The following is a 23,845-nucleotide window of genomic DNA, read 5'->3' on the forward strand; positions in this document are numbered from 1 at the left end:
CTGCCCGGCCAGGCGGCAGGGCCCGGCAGGGCTGAGGCTTCCCCGGTGCACGCTGAGATAGTGCCAGTGGGAACAGAAGGGTTTGCTGTGCCCACAGGTTACCTCCTGTTTTTAAAAACAAAAACCTAAAAATCCTTCACTTTTCCTGAGAGGAGCAGATTCCCGCCCTTCGGCCGCCGCCAGGCCCCTCCCACTCATCACCATCGACCGCCGCGGCCCCGCCTTTCCCCGGCCCTCAGGGGCGCTTCATGCTCCCCCTCCCGCCCCGTCCCGGGCAGCGCTGCTGGAGCAGCCCTGGAGGGGAAGAGGGAGGGAGGCGGCTCGCAGGGCGGCTTCTTCCCGCCCTCCCCTCCTCGTCCGGCCGCCGCAAGGAGCGGACCATGGCCCATGGGCTCAGAGGACCCGGCGGCTCGGCTGGGCCGGGGGAGTGGTGAGGGGCGCTGACCGGGGCGGGAAGCAGCCGCCTCCGGGAGCGCTCGTCTTAGGCATGTCCCCGCCGTCAGGGCCTGCCGAAGGCACCGGTCCCTCCCCTCGGTGTTAAAGCGCGGCCCTCCTCCGGCAGCGGCTGCGGCTGCGGCGTACCCCGGCCATGGGGACGGCGTCGTCCCTGGTGAGCCCGGCGGGCGGGGTCGGGGAGGTGATCGAGGACACGTACGGCGGCGGCGGCGGCGAGGCCTGCGAGATCCCGGTGGAGGTGAAGCCCAAGGCCCGGCTGCTGCGCGGCTCCCTGCGGCGCGTTGGGGCCTCGCGGCCCGGCGGCCTCATCGGGGCCAGCTTTAAGTCGACTGCCTCGGTGCAGGAGCTGGAGTGCATGGCCGAGTACGAGCGCCTGAAGAAGGAGTATGAGATATTCCGTGTCAGCAAGAACAACGAAGTGGCCTCCATGGTGAAGAAGGAGGCCAAACTGGACAGGGAAAACAAGCGGCTGCGCGCTGAGCTACAGGTAGCTCCCGCTGCCCTCTTGGAGGAGGGGGCTGAGCGGCGAAGCAGGGCCCTCACGGGTGAGGCTGCTAAGGGCCCATCCCGCTTCCCAGGAAGGCTGTGGTGGGGATGTGACAAGTGTGATGAGTTTTCCTTCCCAGGGAAGGCAGGGTGCTGGGGAAATGGTGCGTGCCCCAGTGCTATCCTGGTGAGCGCCATCAGGGTTCGGTCAAGGTGTGCCTCTAGGAATGGGAACCATGCGATGCGTGGCCATCATGTTTAGAGCAAGGAGAGAGGTGTAGGGTGATGGGATAACGTTGTATTCAGACTTTATTTCCACTGACTGAAAAGTAATCTAAAATTTTTTATCAGCGCTTGCTTTCGCTCAGAAAAATGGTGTATTAAATGTTTTCAGGCACTACAGAAAACTTACCAGAAAATACTTAGAGAGAAGGAAAGTGCACTAGAAGCTAAATACCAAGCCATGGAGAGAGCTGCTACTTTTGAACATGATCGAGACAAGGTCAAAAGGCAATTCAAGGTATGGCTTGACTTTTCCTGAGAAAATCGCCAAAAAAAGATAGATGTTACTTGGTCACATTCCCCCAATGAGCTCTTCTCCAATAGCTTTCATGAGGACCTCTCCTTCTTAAGAAAAAAACAGCTGTGGCTGCTTATTTCCTTCTAGATAATCCTACCAAAACTTCTTCATAAAACTAAGAGGAAAAAATAGAAAATAACTTGTTAAATATTAAAAGGATATGCAGTGATGCATCAACACAGGAATATATTCATATTTGAAAGTGGCGAGAAAACACGGACTGCAAACTGACACATGCTGATGGAATGTATAAACACAGAGTTCCATTATTTCTGCATAAATTTTATATATAGCATTGTAATGTTTAACACTTCTAGCTTATATTAAATAAAAGTGTGTATTGGTTCATCTCTTTTGGCTGCTAAAACATGATTGCCTGTTAAAAGTCTTCACACTTTATGGAGGGATTACTTGAAAGGCCAAGCTTATGCTTCTGCTTTTCCCCTGCTGCAGATGGTGATACTTCTGCTACCCAAAATAGGGCAATAGGTCCTGATTTTGCACTGTTTTCAAGATTCTTGATATCTTTAATTGTAACAGGTGTTAATGTTTGGTAGATATATAAAAAGAGGATTGGTTTTGACCTTATTTAAGAAAATGAGACTTGAAGATTTTGTATCTCTATTTAAAGCTAGGTTTGTGTTTTCTTCCCCCTGTGATGGTAATATTTTACAAACAGGACAGGTGGACATGCTTGATCACGTTTTATCTTATGGAATTTAAATTTCACAACAATCAAAATTAAATACAAGATTATATGTAAGTGTAAAAAATATGTGGAAGAATCAAAATACATGGAAGAGTAAAAGGGAACCTTTGAAAAAAATTATTAGTGATTTTAGAAGACTATAAACTTGAAAAGATGAAGAAATTTACTTGCCATTTTTAATGAATTTCCCATACTAATGCAGACTTCTAACTTTCAGAACAGAATGTTACGGTTTAAGATGGTAATATTTTAAAAATAGATAATTTTAAACTATATTTCCCTGCTCATTTATAGGTTCCTGATGGCTTCTTGTTCACATTTTCATGCCTTTGCCTGCTAAATGAATGCTAGAAATTTATTTTTCCAGTTGAAAGCACATAATGTGAGCTCAGGAACTGATACTAAATTTCAAAAGATTTATGGTTTTGTTTGGTTTAGGTTTTGTTTTTTTCTATCCTGCCTCTAGATTTTTAGAGAAACTAAAGAAAATGAGATTCAGGACTTACTGAGGGCCAAACGAGAGCTAGAAGCAAAACTTCAGAGACTCCAAGCCCAAGGGATCCAAGTGTTTGATCCTGAAGAATCTGATTCTGATGACAATTGTACAGATGTTACTGGTGAGCATTTTGTGTTGGAACATGACTGAAGTCTGCATAGTAAAGCACAAGACAAATATTTATGTTCTTTTGTAAAAACGTTTATTAATCCAAGTCGAAAAGCAGTGTAAAATAGTTTAAAGGATAAAAGCAGTTGACTTTACAAACATAGTTTAGATTTTAGGAACCCCATATTTCAGGTCTTAAGAATGAATAGATGAAGAAAATAAAGTACTATCTAGACATGGTGACTTGAACACTTTTTTTTTAATTGTTCCATGAACAATTCTGAGTTTTCTAGCCTTTTCTGAGTTTTCTGATTCTAGATCTGAGAGATCATGTTCAAAAGGATCCAAAAAGCACACCTTAGATAGACTTACTGTCTATGGATGATGAAGTAGGCCCGTCTCATCTGCTGTACTTTTCAGAATAGCAGAGTTACATATTTAACAAACATGAACTGACCAAGAGTCATTTTGAAAGTTTTTGAAAGAGAAGCCCTAGCAAACTTAATGACAAAACCTTGTATATGCTGTAAGAGGTATTTGATAATATGGGAAGGATTCAGATAGGTATATGATCAGTTCTCTGACTTTGTGTCTGATTCAAAATAGAGTAATAATTTTAGCAGACAGCACCTTAACACTCTTAAGGATAGCCACCATGAAGGGTTACTGAGGAAAAACTGCTTGCAAGTGCTGTTGCTTAACCTTTGTTTTGCTTATTGAGATATATCAACTGTCACATCTTGGCAGGAGTATAAATATGCAGTCTTTAAAAGCAGAAATGTTTCAAAATGCAGTGATCGGCTTTTTGCATAGTAATTATGCATTTGATGAACTTTAGTGGTACTAATAGTCTTTGTTTTCTTTTATGTTTTTTCTGTCATCTTTCGCGTTAAATTAGTTTTTTAATTCATTCTTCCCTTCTTACCTTTTTCTAAGTATTTTTCAATTTTCTGATTTTCTCCATGGAAGAGTTATTTAGTGTCTTGAAAGTTGTATATTGATTGGCAGAAGTGTAATCCAAGCATATTTCAAAGAGATACTGTGAGAGCTCTTTCACACAGCACAGAGAATATATTTCAGTCCTGACCTACAGCCTCTTTATGCTGTTTCCAGTGCTGGAACATTCTTGAACAAAAGTTGTCATGATGTGTACAAATGACTGCAGCAATACTGTGAACAGTTTTCTTTATTAGTAATCCAAGTCAGCATTTGAACCCAACAGATGTGAGTGATCCACCTAATAACAAATATTAGCAAATAACCTCATCCTTTAGCAGCATAGCTTCTCATTAACTTCCGACTAGTGCCCACTTAGAACTACAGCACACGAAGGTGTGAGCAAATTTGCTAAAGCAGAAAAAAATTATGATCAGTGGCTTGTGGCAGTAGGTTTCAGCTGCAGTATTTAAGACTGATATTGACCTTGTTTAGTGACAATGAAGATGTTTTGGTTGGGTTTTTTTTTCTAATTCTTAGCTACTGGGGCACAATCTGAATACTGGAATGGAGGAGCTTTGGGAAGTGAGCCATCCATGGGTAGTATGATGCAACTTCAGCAGTCTTTCAGAGGGCCTGAATTTGCTCATAGCTCTATAGATGTTGAGGGACCATTTGCAAATATAAACAGAGGTAAGTAATGGTGGTTTGTTTTGATGGCATTATATGTGTCTATGCAATTTTTCTATCCATTCTTATACTTTCTTAGCTCGTTTGCTGTCCATTCTTGGCTAATTTGACTAAAAGGTTATTTGGAATTCTTCTTTGTGAAAATAAAAGGAATCTGTAGCTGTACACGTTAAGTTATGTTTAATATATTTGGTGACTATGATATGTGCAGCAGTGATTTTAGCAAACAGCAGTGAATAGTGCTTCATTGTGAGTAAACCAAATTTTGTTGCTTATGTTGACTAAGAAAGATAGTGATCTTTCTTTCAATATCTGCTGGCATTCTTTTTCCCATTTTTATTCAAATTTTCTACTTCCCAAGTATGAATGTTACGTTTGTATTAGAATAAACTATATCCCTGGTTTTTTCATTGGATTTGCATGGGGTTTGAGTCTGCTTAGGGGGCCATTCATGGAAATCTGATTGCAAGACTAGGATATATGCATTGTTATTTGAATTGGTGTTAGATATTTTGTTATCAGTAATTGTTGCTTTTGAACTTTGTTTCCAAATGGCGTCTTGTAAATTGTCTTCTGGTGCTCTGTTTTCCCTCGCTGTTGCCCTGGCCCTGGAATCCCTCCTGCATGTAGTTGACTTTGCTGGCAGTTTCTCCCTTTTTTCTTCAATCCTTCGGGCTCTGATTCAGAAGTCTGTGTCTGCAGAGTGGGAGGGGAGGGTCTGCTCTGTGATGTCTCCAGCTTGATACACTAAGCCTTTCATCATGCCATGTACTACTGAAAGGGGAACCTATTCCTAGCTTGAAAGAATGACCGGGCACAAAATGAAGAACTTAGTTTTAAAATTCATTGTTTCTGTAGGGAATTGACATACAAGTACTACAGAAAGCAATGGACTTTATCTCAAGAAGGGGAAGTTCCCATAATGTTTTGCTGTCATTTATTTGTGTGGTCTAATTGAAATACATGTAGATCTCGAGTGGAAAAAAAAAATTCAGTTATGAGTGATTTTATTATTCTTGCATATTTTTACTTATTTTACAACTACAAACTTGATTTTGTGGATACATCTCATCAATCCTATTTAAAGGAAATACCATTTTAATGGTAATATGAATATATTTAACACTGTTGTTTTGCCACATCAAATTATATGACATTATCAGATGATATGGGTTCTCTAAATTAAAATTATAAAATTAAACTAGTTGAGTAAAAATGTTAAACATTTATAATGTTAAGAGGTGATGACTTATCTGTTATGCAGCGTAATCAGATAGGAAGATCTCTAGACTTCATTTTGGTCTTTTTTTTTCATTGGCAGATGATTGGGATGCTGCTGTCGCCAGTTTGTTACAGGTTACTCCTCTGTTTTCCCACTCTCTGTGGAGTAACACAGTAAGATGTTTTATTATTAGTACTGATGAGACTCAACCAGAAGTGGACATCTTCATTAGAGTGAGTACATCGCAAACTTACACTAACTTATATGCTGTTTTGTTTCCACTGTGATACTTATTCAGAGATTTGTCTGATATTTCTTGAAACTTTTAGTAGGTGTAGCCTGATTTCGGTGAAGTCAGTGAAAGTATTGTCAAGACTTTAGAGGAAGAAACTGCATAGAGAAAAGAAACTGAGATTTATCTAGTAGGTCCTTAGTGCTATGCAGATTTAGTAATAAAGTACCGTTATTCAACTTTGCTTTCAGAACTACTCACCAAAACTTCAAACAATCTGTGAAACAATGGGGTACTTCTTTCAAGTTGTTAATTTTTCAGCAGAAAATGAAAGGCCTCTTAAGGATGTAAGAAAATGGGAAATTGATAAAAGTTCATTAGTCATTTTGCTCCTGCATTTAACTTTGCCAAGGTAAGTGTTTTCCAGACTGGTAAAGCAAATGGAAACTGGTAATTTATGCAGAAAGCATAGCTTATTAAAATGTATGTGATGCTTTGGTCAGTACATTTCCTAAGCTAGTATCTTCTAAGAAATACTCCTTCAAACTTTAGGTTTGCTAGGGCAGGCAGTTAAAAGAATATATCAGCTTTGTATCATTTCCTTTTTCTTGTGGCTACAGATTCTCTTAAAATACAGCATGAAAGATGTCTTCATAATATGGAAATGTTTGCTTTCTAAGAGCAGCTCTCTGTCATGCATATTGCTGTAGTCTTAGGAATTCAGGATGGCTGGTGTGAATGTCCTCAGTGTTTTTCAGTTGCTTATCAAGCCTTACACCTGTCTGTAGTATGTTGATTTTATTCTGTCATATATTATTTTTTATCTCTGGCTATTTTTCGGACTGATTTCATGGCTCCCCTGTGTGGTACCTTACGCTAGCTTTCTACAGCTTAATTTACTGAAGTCATGAAGTTTTATGACAAATGGTGATGCAATGTTTTCTGTTTTTTCAATGAGTAATTTCCTGACCTTCTAGAAGAAGAAACATGACTTAGGAAATGAAAAGCACCAAACTAGGAATACTTATAGAATTGTGTTAGGACTGTTTCTGTTATGCATTTGGGAATTTTGGTCAGAGTTTGGTTTTGATGTTTGGAGGAGGGAGGGGTGTCCTTTTGCTGAAGAAGAGAGAAAAGGGGAATAGAAAAGACAAATATTAAGAATCACAGAGTGGTCATACCAAAACATCTGTATGAATGCAAAAATCTGAAAATACTGGTACGCATTGTTTCATATTAGGGGTAGATTTTGAACTCTAGGGATCTCAAATACTGTTGTATTATTACAGCTCTTGTATTAACTAAACCTCCTGTTTCTGTAAATAAAACATCTGTCTGCAGAGAATTAATGTCTGGTTTACGAAAGTCGTAGCTAAGATTTAGAACAGTGGAGTGCTTCAGGGAACAGCCAGGTACCACAGAAGATGTTGATTTATTTTCATAGAGGAATCAGACTAGAGCTGCCATACATTTATGCTCTTAGAAAGATAATGTCACCTGCTGAGGGTATATTGATACTCCAAGGGGATACTGTTGCCAAATAACCCAGTCTTATGTATGTGGGTCAGAAGTGTTTAAGAATGAAATACACGAGAGAAAAAATAACACGAGGGAGTATTCCTGCCAACAGTATTCACTTAGAAAGTTTCTCTTAGAAAAACTTTGATGAAAATTGTAGTCCTCATATAAAGAACATAATATTTGAGAGATCCTGTCTGCTATTGTCAGCATCCTCAAGCTGTATAGTTGCTTCTGTGGAACAGCAGTAGATTGCTGGGAATGACATACATGGATATCATTCACATAAATAAATACAAAGTGCTTTTGAGTTTTCAACTACTATAAATTAAAAGACTATCCTACATCTGACAAATACTGAAGGACTTTTCCTCAAAAGGTCAAAGAATAGAACAGAGCCTTCAAATAAGTGATGGCAGAGCATGTGTATGATGCTTATTAATCATCTGTGAATTTGTATTCTTTCTATGCAAGGCAATTACCTTTCACTCTGCATGTTGGTATGACAGGAAGATCAACTTCTAATTTACAAAGAAATAATTCTAAAAATTAATAAATGGTTCCAATGGTTTTGGTACAAGTAGCATAAATTTCTCTTAGCTGTTCCTTGCTTCAGAGTTTATGTTAAATTCTCTGCTGAAATATTTGCTTGCCCTTTGTTGTAAATAGATATGACTTTTGAATTAGATTTTGCAGTGAAACCCATCTTCAGAGCTTGTGTTGATTGAACTGTTTACTACAGCAGTGTAATATAGCACAAGAATGCTGATTTCCAATCTAGTTGTTTGTTGGAGGACTGTGAAGAAGCCTTCTTGAGAAATCCAGAAGAAAAACCCCGGCTAATTTACCACAGAAAGGAAGATGGCAGAGTCAGTTCAGTCTCAGTGCAACAGTTAATCGAGCAAATTTCTTACATGAACAAAGCAAAGGTATGGGATTTTGAAGACTGTTGAATTTTAAAAGGTTTACTTTCCTGCTATAAACAACATCGAGTGCTAGTAGTCCCAGATTTTAGGAGAAACTGCATTATGCTCATTGCTCTGGATGCTCATTGTATGAGCAGGTTGCTGAAGCTGAAATTTATGAATGTTAGGAAATTTTCATTGGCAGGGGAGAAAAAGAGCCACTCCATTTTCACTGAAAAAAAATCCTTATGCTATATGGATAGAATTTCTCACCTGTGTTTAGCCATTTAAATGGCAAAGTTACTTATTGAACGTCCCTAGCTAAATGCTAAGAAGCGTACCTGCAGAGAGATTCCTCCCATCTGAAAATAGATCAGTTGCCATTTATTTCCCTCTACAGAGAGAACTGTTGAGAACAGCTGAAACTAGATGCCCAACTTTTAAAGGCTTAGGCAAAGTGAATCCTACCTAAGGAATGCAACAGAATGGAATTCAAATGTCTTCCAGAATGTTTTTGTTGGAAGTCCTAAATACTGTTCCCAATTGGGTTCAGAGTTGTGTCATGCTTTGCCGTTTACTTTTTCAGATGATTGATCATATTGGAAGTGTGGAGGAAGGAACATATGAAATCTATAAATGTGTGGAAAAGATAATTAAACAGGTAGAGTACACAATGCATTTCAGCTTTTTCTGTTTCTTCTCTGATTTATGATCTTAAATGATGTCAGTGTGATTACTATATCCCACTTAGATGTAATTCAAAGGATCCTTTTGTGTTTTATCATTAATATCTGGCAAGCAAAGAAATCTGCAAGTGTAGATAAAACCCAAAACTGAGCAGTGCTTTTATGGACAGAAACAGAAATAACAGGAGAAAAGGATCTATTTGTGACCTAAATTCTCTCTTAATTTCTCTTTATTCATATCAAAGGATAAGGAAAGATTGGATAGTCCATTCTCTGCTTATCCTTCTTTGTGGTGAGTTGCTTCCACTATGAGAAGACTAAAACCCATGTCTTGAGACCTGTGCATTCAGAGTTAACTTTGTTTCATCTAATCGCTCATTTATTTATGTTCTCTGCTAGCCTAAAAGGAAACGAGCATATTGGTGTTAGAGCTGCACTCACATACAGTGAAACTGAGAATAACACCAAATGTGCCTGCACTGTTAAGAGTTATAGTTGCAGTTTTCTCCATGTAATTTTCTTTTTACTTAGGATATATTGGGGTGTGAAATGACAGAACTAGAAGGCAAGGAGTTGGGTAATAAGGAAGAGTCCACTGCTCCTGAAGAAGAAGTTTTTGGTGATGTATTGTGGGATGCGCATGATGAACAAGAACAGATGGAAGCTTTTCAGCAGGCCTCTAATTCAACATGTGAGCTGGGATTTGAGAAAGTAAGTACATTGGAAATGTATATGGATGAAGGGGAAGTCATCAGTCATTTCCATCCCTTGTTAGGCAAGATGTACTTCTGCAGAAGAAGCTGTGCATGAGAGCATCCTTGAGGCTGTTACTGCTTAGGCTAGAAGAAGCCATATGTCTTATATAGAAGGCATATTTATTTTCTGGGAAAGATGCCAGTTCATGTGTTGTTGAATGGCATTGATGAAGAAGCAGTTGTTCCTGCACTGGAGAAAAGCACTGTAACGGTGTGCCAGAAGTAGGGTGTCCTCCTAGACTTTGGTCGTCAATACAGAGGCTCTGAATGTCTTTTTTTTTTTCTTTTTTTCTTTTTTTTTTTTTTTTTTTTTGAGGAAATCCAAGCTCTGTCTTGACACCTGGACACTTTTGTAGCCATAAATATGTGAGAAGAACGTAGGAAAATTAAAAGTAGAGGGCTGCTGAATAGCTCAGTGCTTACTCATTACTTGAAATAAAACATTTCAAATTGGGAGTATCAGGAACAGTTATATGTAGGGAAGGTATAATGAACGTAGAAAGAAAAAACATTAAAGTGGTCGTGGAAAGTGATGCGACAGCTTATTTGGGCATCATTCCTTGATCTTATAATGTAACATAAGCATGCGGTTTCTGTGTTCTTGTATTTAACTTGTTAGTACCCTTATTTTACTAGCACAATTAATTTTTTACTTCACTAATTATATATTGGCAGTGGGTTAGAGGATTGTGCCATCTTTACTACATTCTAGAACAGTAAAATAATACACCATTAATAGAAAAAATCACCATGTGTTTCTTAATGCGCCTCCACTTCTTTTTTGCAGACAAAATATTTCTCCCAAGTGAATGAAGGGTGATTTTTGGTTTTGTTTTTGTCATCCCAAACTCTGCTACAACATTCTTGGGCATTCATGTGGTGAAAGAAAGCCTTTCTTTTGCATGCTTAGTGCCTCAAAATGTAATTCATGGCAGATGCCAACTTTGAAGGCTTTGTCCTGGCAACCATATCCAATGCAGTCAAGTAGTTGAGGGAAAGGGGGGATGGGGAAGCCTGAACAAACATAGTACCAAATTGCTTTACTGTAGTAACAGTAATTCAGTTTATTAGCGCTGAAAGTTCCATTTTAAATAGAGTTTTGAAAAAATGTTTATTTTACACGTTCTTTGAGATGATAATTTTTGTGTTTGTTTCATTACAAAATTTATTTCCATTTGTATTATATTGCATTTCAGTAGCTATTCCCTTATCTTAATAAATCTGTACATGCATTTTCTATCTAGATGGTTTACAATGCCAATTACTGTATTTCTCCCTTAAACAGTGGAATAATTCTAATGATTGTTTCTTTTTTATAGTATTTTGAACGTCTAAATGACCTAGTAGCAGCACCAGCACCAATTCCACCTCTGCTTGTATCAGGAGGTCCAGGCTCTGGGAAATCTCTCCTTCTGTCAAAATGGTAGTTTAACTTCTTTTTTTTGTATGAATGAAATTTAAGAAAAAAAGTTTCCATTACATTTCAAATATTGTATCAGTTTAATTAGAGGTAAAATGGGAACATTTACAAAGTATTGAAGTTATTGAAGCATCCTGGAAAGATTTGTAATAATTGAGTAGCTAATTCCATCTGGACTGCCTTTAACATCTCCCTGACTCCAACTGCAACACCCTACAGATCTGTCTTTGCACAGTATTAATAAGTGGTTTCAGTAGTTCAATAGTGTTGCCCTTCTCTGATACACAAGAGGGGTCCTTTGGAGTCTTTTTAACTGAAATAAAGGAAAGATCTGACCCAATAGTTTATCGTAGAAATTCATTTTATGGTCACTTGTAGGCTATGACAAAATTTGCTGACATAAAAATAAATTGATAGTGTTGATAGTGTCATTACTTCTTAAAAGCTTAGTGACACGTGACCATCCAGTGCCAGGAAAGGCACTTGTTAATGGCTATTACTACTGGGGAGAGCAAAAATGGAATCTGACATAAAAAGTTCAATTATAGCTCAGGAAATGTCTATCCTGTTTTGTAAGATAAACATGGAACACCTCTAGCTCAGGCACTCTATCTCCTTTGGCAAAACTGCTTTTTTTTTTTTTTTGAGATACAATTGCAAAATTATAGTCTGTTAAGTGCTTTTTTTTTTTTTTTAACTTCTCTCATTAGGATTCAATTGCAACAGAAGCATTCACCAAACACTCTAATTCTTTATCACTTTGTTGGGAGACCCATGTCTACTAGTTCAGAATCTGCGTTGATAATTAAACGCCTTACTTTAAAGGTATGCTGTGTTATTACATACCCTGCATTGCATGATTCTTTGGAAAGTGCCAGTGCGTGTGTGTGTATGTTAAAAGATAATATTTTCTACAGCTTTTTCTACGTGAGTTAAGAGTAATACAAATGTAAGGCATTATAGAATGGGGGGAATCTGATCCTATACGTTGAATGCAGATCAATTAAATAGCATCTTTAGGATATTCATAATAGATTGGCATTAGCAGTTATACTTCTGGTGACCTATATTGATAGCTTATAAAACCATATAAGCATCTTCCTGCCATCTGGCCGATGAGAGAGGCAGGTGGTACCTCTTCTGTCTATGTGTTTAGAAACCTGAGGCTGTATTCACCAGTTGGCACCATATTGTTCCTAGACTAGTTTCTCTCCTATGTTAATTTATTTTTTAATTGTGTGTTAGATACACGGGGAATAAGCGAGGAGTATTTTTGTGCCAGGGTCTAAGCTTGCTTTTTCCTTTACGGAATGGCACTAAGGACCTCACAGGACTAAAACCTTTAGAAGAATGATATCAGTTGTGCTCTCCTTGCAATTTTCTCATGTATTTTAGAAGTCTGCCTATTTAACCTGTGCAATGTTTAAGCCCTTTAAGTCTCCAAATTCCTTGTCCATTGTGTAAACTCAGGTTAGCTCTCTAGAATTTACACAAGTTCAATAAATATTCTCTGTTCTGCATTTGCCAGCTTTCTGCATATACTAAAAGGAAACAATCCTATGTGAACTTGGCTAGAAAAATTGCTCTAAAATCATGTGGTGGGTTTATTTCCCTCTTGTGTCTATAGGACTTCTTTCAACTATCCTGGTTGATTTTTAAGGTAGAATTTGTTATATGTTTATAATTTTGCAGCTTATGCAACACTCTTGGTTAGTGTCACCTCTGACTTTGGATCCAGCTAAACTTCTGGAAGAGTTTCCTCACTGGCTGGAAAAACTTTCTGCACGTCATCAAGGCAGCATTATTATAATTATTGATTCTATTGACCAAATACAGGTATGTTTTCAAAATAACTTGCCATTTGTCAGTATAAAAGAAACTTTGACTATTGCAGTAGGTTCAGCTGTATCTATGTAAGAAAAATATTAATGTTTGCTTTGCTCTGAAGAGCACATACAGAAAATAATTTTGCAAAAAGCGCAGATGAGTTGAAATACAGTCTTTCATTTTTATAGGTAAAATTCGTGTTTGGTTGTTTTGTTTGGTTGTTTTTTTCAAATTTATCTCAACACCTTAATTTTTGAGCAGTCCAGTTACATTATTTATCCAAAGCGTCAAGGCTGTGAGCTGACTTAGGCATGTAAATAACCTAGTCCTTGAAGTGAATGTTTCAACAATAGTATTCTATCTTTTTATTTAATGTACAGTCATGCTGATACATACCAATGGATAATTTAGTACAGTTTCAAGAGCCATGAACAATTTTTAAGGACACTGGAGAATTTACAACTCCTTTCACTGAACTGTGCAGTTACTGAAACCTACTGACTTCTGGCATTTGTTTTGAACAACCTTTGTCTTAAGTAACCAAAATTTGTTTTTAAGCAAGCTGAGAAGCATATGAAATGGCTGATAGATCCACTGCCAGTGAACGTGAGAGTGATTGTATCAGTGAACGTAGAAACATGTCCACAGGCTTGGAGGTATGTTATATTTCTGAGATGTTTCAAAGTAGCCTGGGTTAAAATTGTTGTTTTAAATTACAGTTACTCACTGAAGAGCAAACAGCCAGATTTGTCAAGACCTGGAGATGTAATAGGATAAGGTTTTGCAACCATTGAGGACAGCAAAAGCTTCTCTATTGTAACTGCAGTGAGGACAGGTTTTAGCTGTTGTGCAACCAGATTTTTGTTTTACTGTGATGTATCTGTCCACATGACTATATGAAAGAGGATATTAAATGCAGTCAGAGGCACATCAAGAACCATGATACCATGATATAGATCCAGGATAAGGCTAAAAGTGGAAATTTGACTTGTCATGACTAGAATGTCTTAGTAGCAGGGAATAGCTTCAATTACTGCTTTGATATCAATCTTTTAAAATCTCTGGAACTTTGATGTCTTTTTTTTTTTCCTTTCGTGTGCTATTTAATAAGGTCTGAATATGACTTTGTTCTCTCTTACCAAAGGTTGTGGCCCACTCTTCATCTTGATCCACTGAATTCCAAGGATGTTAAATCTCTCATTAGTGCAGAATGTAACTCTGCAAATGTTAAATTGACTAAAGAGCAGGTATGTCTGTTGCAGGTCTTCTGAAGTACCTTACTCTAGGATAACTTTTAATGAAAATATGGAAAGATGAAATAAGCGCAGGTACCAAAAGAAAGTATTATATGTAGCTAACTAAATACTACTGCTCAAGACAGCACACAGTTTGAGTATTTTTTATCCCATGGCTCCTAGCACTGAAACACAGATGGAACAGCATAAATTATTAACACAAAAACTATACAGTTGCACATATTGCTGTAAACATGTTCTTTCATTTAGAATAATAGAAGGTTTAGTATTGCATAATACTGTAGCAATGATTGGATAAGTGTGGAAAAAAGTATTTTACCTCTTTGCATTGGAGACTGATTCTGTAAGGTAATCCTCATCTTTAGAGATGTAACGGTTAGACCCTAACTATTTTCATCTTAAATTTGAAGGGAAACTTTTACTCATATGCTGCTCTACCTAGAAAAACATGGAGTATTTTGTGCACTACTTACCATGTCGTAGTCTTGACATGTTACAGATAGAAGCATATCTAGAACTTTTATTTTCTTGTCAAACGGTGAACATTATATTGGTATGGTTAACTTTATCTTGTCTCACAGATTTTGTTTAAAATGTTGTAGGAGAAGAAGCTTGAGAGACATTGTCGTTCCGCTACAACTTGCAATGCTTTGTATGTCACTCTCTTGGGCAAAACTATTGCTTGGTGAGTTGATACGATCTTGCAATTATTATGCTTATCACTAGACTAGAAGAATTCAAGTAGGTTTGTTGGCCTTTTGAAATACGTTCGTTTGACATAGAATGAATCTCTTTAAGAAAAAACAATGGAGCAGTATGCAAAGTTTCCCCCCCTTCACTGACTGTGAATGCAGTGGGAAGAAAGATCGGAGAGTGTACAGTTGCTGTTTTGATACTAAGCAAATCCAAATAGTTGTATCTGTCTGTTTTCAGCTCTTCTGTTTTTATTTTATTTTTCTGTTCTGATTTCTGAGTGTGTCAGTTGCTTTAATGTTTTTTTAATGGTATTTGGAGAATGTTGGTATCGTTTTGTTAAACTTTAATTGAGGTCTGTTGTATTTACTGATGTATCAGATCCTTTTAGCCTTAAAATCTATGAGGCAAACTAAGTTCAGCAACTGTTTAGTTTAACATCCTGCATATGGTACTTGGCCCTATAATTCCTGCTGTGGAGAAAATTAGTCTTCCCTCTTGTGCAAGAGAATACGTAATAACTGCATTGGCTTATTATTAACCTAGACTTCATCTTGTTGAGAAAGATGCTTTTTTAGTTTAGAGACTCCTGGAAGATGATACACTGATAATTTCCTCTGGGTGACTGATTTGCATTATTTTTTGTTGCTGTTTTATGTTCTAGAATGCTTAATTGCTCTTGACAACATGCTTTTTAAATGCATTAAATGAAACAGCAGCATGTGGTTTTATCTTTATGCAACCTGATGTTCTTATTCTGTACTCCTGCTGGAGGAAAGAACACTGCAACGTACTTTTTTTAAAAAAATAAAAACGTTGCAGTCATTTAGAAAAATCAGACAATATAACAGAAGGTGGCTTCAGGAATTCACCTCTTCTATGTTGAATCTCACCAGGTGCTGTGCACCTTTTATACCCAGTAGGAATTCAGGGCACCTTTTGAGATAGAGCTTTTCAGTAATTTCAATTCATCTTCCTCAGCCAAATTTAGTATGTTAAACCATGCCTTTTTTGTCCTTCTGCTCAGTATTGGAAGTACAGGAAATATTGATGAAACCCTTCAACAGTGTTGTCAGTGTCAAGACACAGTGTCACTGTACAGGCTTGTTCTGAGATCAATTCAAGAATCATTGCGGAGTGATAAAGAGAAAGGTCTTTTGAGAGAGGTAAGCAGAGAATGCTTCAGTGTTTCTACAGGTAGTATATATCCTTTCCCGTAAAGGCTTTGTGTTAAGTTGAAAGTAAATATAAATTTATGTTGGTTTCTGTATATCATTTGGAGATTACTGTATTATTAGTATAGAAGGGACAATTTTATTTATCTTCTGTGTTACTATAGAACATATGACTGCTTTGTGTTAAATTTCAACTCGGTCATTGTCTCACAAACCAGAATTTTTCCACTATGTGATATAGAATTAGCATTTCCTTGCTGATCACTGCCCTGATCCAATGCTTAACTACATTGAGCATAGTAAATGTAGTCAAAAAATGTAATCTTGAGAATACAGGGCACTGCTTACTAGATTTCTGATTCCTCTTCCTACCTTTGCAGAATTTCCCTGTTGTGTGGAACATTTTTTTGATTAGGGTAGGATACTCAATAATCGCTAGCAGTTCTTTGGTGCTGGCAGCATATGATCTTCAGCATATTTTACTTAGATGGAAGTTCCTTATGATAAAGGAGTTATTTTCCCCCAGTGTTTTAGAAGAAAGTCTAAGGAGCCATTTGTTTGTCCCAAAGTGTCTCATTCGGTGCTTTATCCATTAGAATATTCATCTGTTAGCACTGAGGATTGTTCTTTGAGGGCAGAAGAGGGAAAGGGCTTGTGTAGACAAGGGTTTTTTGCTTGTGGTGTATCAGGTTATACACAGTGTTTTGCTTGGAATTTCAGTGTAACTAAGCTCTGCAGCAAATATTGCTAACTGTGTAAAATAATTTTTCTGCTTATGTAGATACTGTGTGTCATTGGTGTTAGCCACAATGGTGTGAGCGAGTCAGAGCTGATGGAACTTTATCCTGAGCTGTCTTCTGCAGTGTTAGCCTCGCTCATTCACAGCCTGCACAAAATGTGTTTGCTGACATATGGTTGTGGTTTGCTCAAGTTCCAGCACCTCCAGGTAAATTTTGTAATTCTAAACACGTGCAAGTGAAACTCCACCCCCCAAGGCCCTGCTTTTTTTAGCTAATTTTTTTTGTTAACTAGGTAGATGGTGATATGTTTCTGTTTGTTCATCCATTTTTTTTAACATCGGGTCTGATGTTAGAGTCACCTTGAAAACTACTAGTGCTGTGATGCCAGTATTGGTCAGTATTGTTCAGCAGTTGAAAACCTGGCATTTCAAACCTTCTAGAAATTTCTGGTCTGTTAGTTGTTAACTCCATGGATCCTAGAAAACACTGGTTCCACAAAAACCAAGCAGAATTGAAGGAGAAGGGAATATTGTTTGAATAACAAGAGCTTTGGTCTGAGAGAAGACAAACCGTAGTGCCTTTGTCATCGAAAGATTTTCAGTTCTACAACACAAGGCACGTTTCATAAAGAAATTGTGCATAGTGCCCTGTTAAATATTATTAAGTGCACTTAATAAATATTAAATGCATTCTCTTTCGCTCAGCTATACTCTCTTTCAGGCTTGGGAGATGGTGAGACTAGAGTATATGGAAGAAGGTGAAAATGTTATTTCTGCCTATAGACAAAAACTAGTGGAGTATTTCACCATGCAGCTAAGGTAGGTTGGAATTCCTCAAGGTGTGCTAATTGCAGTCTTTATGCCTCATGGATATTGTTTTCTTCATACAGCTTATTTGGCTCAGTTTAGTAAATTATTATTGCAAAATAACTCTGCAAAACCCTAGTTGTCAGTTTAGCAGTTTATTATTGATATCTTGCTTTTTAATCTTGGAAAAGATTGAGGACTGTGGAGGGGAATGGGCATATAATAAAGTTATCATGTGAAAAGGTAGGGCATGAATTTATACCGCATCAATTTTTTCATGGTAACTGACCCCATGTGGATTTTTAACTCCCAGCAAATGCTAGTGTGTGAGCTGGCACAAGCAGGACACAGGAACAAGCACAAAACCATGGATGAAATGCAGAGTAAATTTATTTTTGTTACCTCACCAACCAGGGGATCCCTGGAGCAGCACCCAGACAGAGGCACGCAAGTGGGAGCACAGGCACCGCAGAGCTCGGTCCTTGCTAGAGGATCACTGAACCTGCTGTTTTCACCTGTTTATCAGGGATTCCTGCAGGCATAGTTACCGCTGTGCTTTGATCTTTCTCACAGCAGGGCAGGAATCTCCAGCTCATTTGACAGGGTGCCTCTAAGTGTATCACAGGCCTATGTTATCTAAACATGGATGTTGTATTTGTCAAACACAAAAGGCTGAACAACAATTAGTATGATGTATGTGTTTTTTGATACCCCAGCTGCAAGTCACTTGAGCGTGTTTACAGTCCTCCTCACCAATCTTATATTATTTTCCCACAGCTAGGAAATTTGAGGTTGCTTGGAACTTGAAGAAGTAGCAGAAGACCGCTTGCATTTAGCAAGCAATTAGCACATACACAAGAAGAGGTCGAGTAGAACAGCTGAACAGCTACAAGTTCATACCCAGCTTTGAAAACTAACTTACATTTACAGTCCTGAGTTAATGTGTCCCAGCTGTGGGCTACTGCTTACTGCTTCTCAGAGCATCCACTGTTGGGCAGCAAAAAGCCAAGAGAGCCACAGGTTTCCAGAGAAAGGAGGCACAAAGGGACAGTGGGCTGCTGCAGGACTGAAATTCTGCTAGCAGGCACAGATTAGCCCATACAGGAGGGAGGAGCAGCTTCCTGTGGGGTACCTGGGGGTTCCAGCACCCTCTGAGGTGAAATTAAAATGAAAATGTGAGAGAATGGAGTACATAGGTCTTACAGTAGTCTGTCTGTTTAGACATGCAGGTATGGCAATTGTACGCTTGCCTAGTTTTCACATCAAATTGACAAGTTTTGTTAGGCCTCTCAGAGTTTTAATTTTGATTTGCTTTTCTTTCAATAGTCGAGACCGAGTGACTTGGAGAAGTGCAGATGAACTTCCCTGGCTCTTCCAGCAGCAGGGTGATAAGCAAAAGCTACGCAAGTGTCTTTTGAATCTCTTTGTATCCCAAAACCTTTACAAAAGGTACAAAGGTAGCCACTGCTTTGGCAGTATAAACATTTCAAAGTAACTTTTGTCAATATAAATCAGAAAATGACAGATAGAGATTAAAGGAACTTAAATAGTCGAGGCTGAAATGCTAAATGCCGTTGTCAAATAATCTATTTTTTCTATTCTGTTACACCTGGGGGTTGGTAAAGGGATAAATACTGCTGTTGAACAGTCTCCATGGATTGTCTCTGTAGACGCTGTAGCATAAAGACAACATTCATGCCTATGGCCCTTTTCTTCTAAGCTAGCATCAGTCTGAATAGAGGGGTATCAGAGATAAGATGAGCTTCTTATTTCCTTGTTAAAACAGGGGACATTTTGCAGAATTGCTGAGTTACTGGCAGCTGGTTGGGAAAGATAAGAGCTCTATGGCAGCTGAGTATTTTGACTCTCTGAAAGAATATGAAAAAAGCTGTGAGGGAGAGGAAAGTATGATCTGCCTGGCTGATCTTTATGAGACCCTGGGACGGTTTCTTAAGGACCTAGGTCTTCTCAGTCAGGTAAGTGCATTTAGAGATTGTTGTAACAGCAAGAAGGCAAATCAAGCAGAGCTCAGTGTGTGCTTTCTGTTGCAGTTGTTAAATTATTGTAGCATACAGGATGCTGCCAGCTGCTATCATATTCTGAACTTTGTTGTCACAGGCTGTAGCTCCTCTGCAGCGGTCTCTGGAGATTCGAGAGACTGCGCTGGATCCAGACCACCCAAGGGTGGCGCAGTCACTCCACCAGCTAGCAGGAGTTTATGTTCAGTGGAAGAAGTTTGGAAATGCTGAACAGCTGTATAAACAGGCACTGGAAATCTCTGAAAACGCTTATGGAGCTGAACATCCTCGGGTAGCCCGTGAACTTGATGCACTTGCAACCTTATATCAAAAGCAGAACAAGTAAGCTTAACTACACCGGTATTTTTCTTTTATGTGGAGGTGGTACAAAAATAACAGCAGCGATTTTCTTCCTGAAGCCAGAGTGTTTCTTTGGTTCTTTTTTTGAGTTTCGTAAGTTCCAATGCAACCATCACCATCCCCTCTGTATTCCTGTAAGAGGCCACTCAGTAGGGGTCAACTTTTGTGCTTAGTTTAACAGCAAACTTCTAGAGATAAAGGAGGAGGAGCATTGTCTGGCCCTAAGCATTTTAGATATTTTATCTTTGACAAAAAGTGTGGGGTTTTTTTTTTCCCCCAAGATTCTTAAATTCTCCTCAAATTTGTACACTCAGGTAACTTAGAAGCTTTCCAAAATACTCACTGATGCTACATTTGGCATTCTTCTAACACTACAAATAACTTTTCAGATATGAACAAGCTGAACAACTGAGGAAAAAGTCCTTCAAAATACGCCAAAAAGCAGCAAGGCGGAAAGGCAGTCTGGTAAGGAAATGCTTGATATTTAATAAAAGTGCAGGACATGTTGTGGCTCTGCTAAATAGATGATAAAGTGTGTCTGCCGAGCTGACAAAGCTCCAATGCTTTTGATAATTGAGGGCATAGGTAGTGAAGTAGCCTAGCAGCAGCTTTGGTAACTGCCCTTTCAGCTCTGCTGGAAGTGGAGATGCATCAGTACAACTGGTATGGAGTTGAGAGAGGTGGAAGAGAACTAAGTGGATATATATGTTTTGGGGGTGCAGAATTACAATTGGCTGCCAGAGTGACAATGGAAAAAGGTGTTCTCCAGAATAACTGAGGCGTTTATCCTACAGATACTAGTCAACACAGTGCTTACTGCAATGGATAATCCCAGTAATAATGTTAGGTGCCATACTGAGTTTTTCCCTATTTTTTTCTTCTGTGTTTTTTCAGCTACAGAGTTCCTCTTGCCATTCTTGAGCTAAGGGTTTGTTTGTCATGTAGTGCCTGTACTGTAAGAGTTCAGCTAGTAACTCCAGACTTCTAGTTGTAGCTCTAATGAAAGTAGTAAAAAGCCATAAAAATGTTACTATTTCCACAGTGCTTAAATACAAATGAATTTGGATCATGAAGATTTTGTCCGTTTCTGTAATGCATTCTGCTGAACAAATATTTTTATTAAGACTGCAAAGATCAAGAATAGGTGGGGTGTGTAACAATGGCTGCAGTTTTTACTTGTAATTCACTTTGCATGTAAGCATTAGCTTGGCAGCCCATTTTATAAAGATCCATGTAAAGCCTTGAATAATACTTTATATGTATTTGTATATGGCATTTAGGATAGGAGATTAACTTAATTTTAAGTTTTGATCTTGTAAACCTAAGAGTTTGATCTGAATTGGTTATTTGAACTGTGGAGTTTAAGCAAGTAGGCACGTATGATACAGGGAAAACAGAGCTGCATGACAGCACAGTAACTTAAATTTCCTGGAAGCGTTTTTGGTGAAATTCACTGTTAGACTGTAAATAAGCAGAATGTCTGTGCCATTTAGATTTAAAACAGAACTTAAGTAGGATTATTGTGCTCCTTTGGCACCAAACTGAGTGTTCTGATTTTCTGTCTTCGGTTGTACACTGTAATGGTAATTGGCTTATGTTACCTTGTCCTTTGCTATAGTGTGGCTTTGCTCTCCTGCGTCAAAGAGCACTGCAACTGGAAGAGCTCACGCTAGGCAAGGATACACCAGATAATGCTCGAACCCTCAATGAGCTTGGAGTCCTCTATTACCTGCAGAATAATCTTGAGTAAGTTGTTTTAATTGTGACACATCTACTGAGTGTTCTTGGAGATCTAAATGGAAACAAAGCATTGAGAGCTAGCATTAAGTGTAGACACATGATCAAATACTCATTATGGTAGCATCCTTGATTCATTCTACTAGTTTTTGTTTACTGTGAAATTCACTCATATTTTCTAGAGTTGATGCTGTTAACATGTATTTACCAAGTCAGTGCCTTTCCTGCATTCAGAATCGATGTTCCACAGCTAAATTTAACCTAGCCTTTGTCACAACTACCAGTTGTCTCTCAAAATGTATGCCCCCTCTACTCAGCTTCACTATTTTGTGACCCTCCTTTGTAGTGTTCATGCTCGAACAGCAAGATTGTTGTTTTTCTGTGAAAAATACTCAAAATGCCAGTATTACAAGAAATGATGAGTTAAATATTCACTGTGCTTGTAATCCTCAGGCTCTTACCGTGCTGGCCTTTTCAAGGACAAAAGAGGACAGAGCAGCACAAAGGTGTTCTAAAAGCAGATAGAGATAAGCAGGGGTGTTGAACAGGAATAAAAGGTGCAGAGCAGTTCTGATTGCATGGTTAGCCACTCTTGATATCAACTTCTCCAGTCCACAGAGTAGTCTAAAACTGTGTTGTGAGGGAATTGTAAAATTACCTTAAATCTCACTCAACTGAATCTTCAGAGAAGAAAGCGCACAGCAAAAAAGAGTAAGTTCTGGAAGCAAAACCAGAGTAAGTTCTGGAAGTATGTTTACATTCTTCCTATATCTGATGTTTATGCCACCAGTAGTTGTTGGATAACGACAGAAGCGTATCATAATTTAGGATCTGCACACAGAATCAGTTAAATGCAGGACCTTTTCAGTGAAGGAATTGATTTTTAACAGTTGTTGGAAATGTGGGGTTTTTTGTCAGTTTACTCTCACGAAGTCACACCAAAGTGACTGATTATAGAGGAGCAATACCTATCTAATCTTACACATTGTCATTTTATATGCCACATTATTCATACGTAGTTCCTGTCCAACACAACCTACTTCTAGAGTAACCGTATCTCCACTATTTCATAGGCGAGCAAAAGTATAACCTTTGTTCTAGTGAGGGTTTAAGTCATTTTTTTAATGGATACTGTGTCTCTGTTCTGAATAGCAAGTCCAAGATTGATTTTTCTGATCATTCGATGCAGTTAGAATGAAATCGATGGCAAAAGAGTACGTTACTTTATTAGTTGTTATATGTTATATCACACGTCATCCTCTATCCCTTACATAGAGTGAACACCTTTTGACATCTGTCTAAGAGCTCCAGAATTGAACCTACAGTCCTATGTATAAATGGTCTTTTTTCTCTCTGATGCGAAATGGATTTTTCCAATTTACAAAGCTGACCTCTTGGGAAGAGTGTCACACAGAATTTGTGTGTATGTCAGGATGACAAACTGCCTAGTTATAATGGATGCTGCCAGTAGTATGTGGGGATCGCCCATTGTTTGTGATAGAGGAACTGCTGTAAATCTGTAATGGAATAGTAGTACGTTACTCTAGAGAGATAAAAATATACCCTTTTGATAGGGAAACGCTTGAACGACAGCATTGCACAGAGTCGTTTCTACTTTGTCACTTCTAGACAGATTCTACTATGAGAATCTAGCTCATGACATATATAAAACCCATTCCAATCTCTCCTCCTTTGGTGTGAAAGCTGTCTGTTGAACCCTATATGTTTTATAGTCTTTAAAGTTACTTGAAAAATATGTGGTGTGTTCTGAACCTTTACCTCATGTTCCACCATTTATCTGTGGAGCTACTTGACTACTATGAGGAGTTGCCCAGAAGTGAGTAGAATGTTTTGAATAAGGAAGGGTGACTTGCATAACTGAAGATGTAGGTTGAGTTAAAGAAATGAGCAGCTATGGGGTAGTGTAATGTTTGCTGAAATCTGCTAGACTGGCTTTTGAGTCCTTAACAAGGGGGATCCACGATTGCAGAGAAATACATTAACTAGCCGTCTGTCTACATCCTTATGGTTAGC

The 23,845-nt window shown here is 38.4% G+C and overlaps 1 protein-coding gene across 1 annotated transcript in view; it reads left to right on the forward strand.

The window, feature by feature from the left end:
- The first annotated feature begins 229 nt into the window (after nucleotides 1-229).
- NPHP3 (nephrocystin 3) overlaps nucleotides 230-23,845 on the forward strand; it is a 28,301-nt gene continuing 4,685 nt past the window's right edge. Inside the window, exons 1-23 of the mRNA XM_054815885.1 lie at nucleotides 230-943; nucleotides 1,337-1,462; nucleotides 2,698-2,848; nucleotides 4,312-4,464; nucleotides 5,783-5,916; nucleotides 6,167-6,327; nucleotides 8,215-8,362; nucleotides 8,925-8,999; nucleotides 9,556-9,735; nucleotides 11,099-11,202; nucleotides 11,910-12,024; nucleotides 12,892-13,035; nucleotides 13,585-13,682; nucleotides 14,171-14,273; nucleotides 14,885-14,967; nucleotides 16,003-16,141; nucleotides 16,932-17,096; nucleotides 17,611-17,708; nucleotides 19,023-19,145; nucleotides 19,483-19,672; nucleotides 19,815-20,056; nucleotides 20,464-20,539; nucleotides 21,693-21,820. Coding sequence (XP_054671860.1) covers nucleotides 590-943; nucleotides 1,337-1,462; nucleotides 2,698-2,848; nucleotides 4,312-4,464; nucleotides 5,783-5,916; nucleotides 6,167-6,327; nucleotides 8,215-8,362; nucleotides 8,925-8,999; nucleotides 9,556-9,735; nucleotides 11,099-11,202; nucleotides 11,910-12,024; nucleotides 12,892-13,035; nucleotides 13,585-13,682; nucleotides 14,171-14,273; nucleotides 14,885-14,967; nucleotides 16,003-16,141; nucleotides 16,932-17,096; nucleotides 17,611-17,708; nucleotides 19,023-19,145; nucleotides 19,483-19,672; nucleotides 19,815-20,056; nucleotides 20,464-20,539; nucleotides 21,693-21,820 — 3,290 coding nt within the window. The 5' untranslated portion in view covers nucleotides 230-589. The remainder of the gene's footprint in view (nucleotides 944-1,336; nucleotides 1,463-2,697; nucleotides 2,849-4,311; nucleotides 4,465-5,782; nucleotides 5,917-6,166; nucleotides 6,328-8,214; nucleotides 8,363-8,924; nucleotides 9,000-9,555; nucleotides 9,736-11,098; nucleotides 11,203-11,909; nucleotides 12,025-12,891; nucleotides 13,036-13,584; nucleotides 13,683-14,170; nucleotides 14,274-14,884; nucleotides 14,968-16,002; nucleotides 16,142-16,931; nucleotides 17,097-17,610; nucleotides 17,709-19,022; nucleotides 19,146-19,482; nucleotides 19,673-19,814; nucleotides 20,057-20,463; nucleotides 20,540-21,692; nucleotides 21,821-23,845) is intronic.

Source organism: Grus americana, chromosome 2 (genome assembly GCF_028858705.1).
Source record: "Grus americana isolate bGruAme1 chromosome 2, bGruAme1.mat, whole genome shotgun sequence".
Lineage (NCBI taxonomy): Eukaryota > Metazoa > Chordata > Aves > Gruiformes > Gruidae > Grus > Grus americana.